Source organism: Etheostoma spectabile, chromosome 16 (assembly GCF_008692095.1).
Source record: "Etheostoma spectabile isolate EspeVRDwgs_2016 chromosome 16, UIUC_Espe_1.0, whole genome shotgun sequence".
In the NCBI taxonomy this organism is placed as follows: Eukaryota; Metazoa; Chordata; class Actinopteri; order Perciformes; family Percidae; genus Etheostoma; species Etheostoma spectabile.
In genome coordinates, this window is record NC_045748.1 from 24,495,957 (window position 1) to 24,497,775 (window position 1,819).

Sequence of the window (1,819 nt, forward strand, 5' to 3'; positions counted from 1 at the left end):
GAAACGGGTCAATTTGACCCAAAGACAACACAAGGGTTAACAGACAACCGGTGCAGGTAAGTGTTTTCTCCCATCTGTAATTGTAGTGTTTGAGTTCCTGGTGTAACCAGAGAGGGCAGGAGAGTTCAGCTAATGTCTCCCCGCCGCTCTGCCTCCTCTGCCGGGCTCCAGCTTCCACTCCACCCCGCTCTGCTCCAGCTCCGGGCTTTAGCTCCAACCTCTGTAGATCAGTAGCTCTACACTCTTCCTATGCCTCTCTACCTCCCCTCTCTCTCTCTCTCTCTCTCTCTCTCCAGCTGTATAGACCTATGGAGGGGAGAGAGAGAGAGTGGGTTTGACTCGCTCCCTCCACACTCCTCCGCCTCTTCCGACCCTCTCCATCCGTTCTCCCCGGCAGACGGAGCAGACCTCCGGGAGGGAAGCGTGGATTTTTTTTTTGGGAAGCCTTCTTTTGCATCTGTGTGAATGTGAATCAGCTGCACGGGGCAGGAGGGATGGAGACTCTGCCTTCATAGTTACTGCAACTTATTTCTCATCCCGAAAAGAAGGAACTAACTGCGTGTGTGTGTGTGTGTTTGTGCGTGTGTGGGGATTCTTGTTTAGGATTTTTCTTCTTCTTTCGTTTTCTTTAATTTTTTCTTTTCTTGAGGTGGGGGATCAAGCCCGATCAGGGAGGTTTTATTTTGGGGGAGAGGAGAGGCTGTTTTACCCCCCCCCCCCCCCCCCCCCTCTCTATACTCCTCCATCACATCAACATCCTGCTTCACCAACCTGAGTTTCTTTTATTTTAATTTGCATTGACTGTTGGATTCGGTGAAGAGGAAGAAGAAGAGGAAGAGGAAGAAAAAGAAGAAGAAGACGCCAAACAGCAGCAGGATTTGCTGTCGGCTGTTCGTTGCTGGGTTTTCCCTCGGGCTCATTGGGGACTGGAGCCGGCCAGCATGGAGCTGGGTTTGGTTGGATCTAGGGGTGGTGTATGGGGGGTGCTGGTGCGGTGGAGGAGGAGGAGGACAGGGGGATTCTACCTGCTGCTGCTCTGCTGGCTGCTGGCTGCTCACACCACAGCGCACGGTGAGTGGAGAAAAAAAAAAGACTGATAGCCTATATGCGTAATTTGTGCCTCCATCCCGCTGTGTGTGTGTGTGTGTGTGTGTGTGTGTGTGTGTGTGTGTGTGTGTGTGTTGCCGGTTGCCGCAGACCAAACGAGAATTGACACATTTGTTGCGTGTGCCCCGCTCGGCTGCGCTTTAAGAACCATGGCTGTAGAATCAAGGGGGGATTCGGGTCTGGTCCACGTTGAGCTGGGCATAATACTGTGTGTGATCAGGCTGCAGGCTAAATGGATCTCACTGGGCTCCAGCAGGTATCTGCGACTCTGGTCATGGGTTAGGCTTTTGCTTTGTACACACAAAAAAATGCTGGGTTGTTTCTGGGCTGATTGTGCTGGGTCAGAATTCTGGGCTGTTCGGGGGTATCATTACATAAAAAAACCAAGGCAAATGAGACAGGAACCAAGTGAATGGGTCATATGGAGTTAATTTTAGTCTCTAGATTGGGCCAAATGAAATAACCCAGCAGTTGGGTTAACCCTTGTGTTGTCTTCCTGTCAACCATTGTCACTTTTTTTTCAACATTATTAGCGCTTTATCCAACATTTTTGTCACTTTTTCAATGTTGTGGGTGCTTTTTTTTTGACGTTTTTGGTGTTTTCTACAAAATTACAAAATACAAAAATATTTTTATTGTTGTCCTATTTCGGCGGCCCATTTTTTGTGACAAAAAAATATTAGATTAGATTAGATTAGATTCAACTTTATTG

General features: G+C 48.5%; 1 protein-coding gene across 1 annotated transcript in view; it reads left to right on the forward strand.

Moving 5' to 3' along the window:
- Nucleotides 1-338: 338 nt before the first annotated feature.
- dcc (DCC netrin 1 receptor) overlaps nt 339-1,819 on the forward strand; it is a gene marked incomplete in the record, with an annotated part of 396,097 nt that continues 394,616 nt past the window's right edge. The window contains 1 exon segment of the mRNA XM_032540171.1: nt 339-1,071. Coding sequence (XP_032396062.1) covers nt 942-1,071 — 130 coding nt within the window.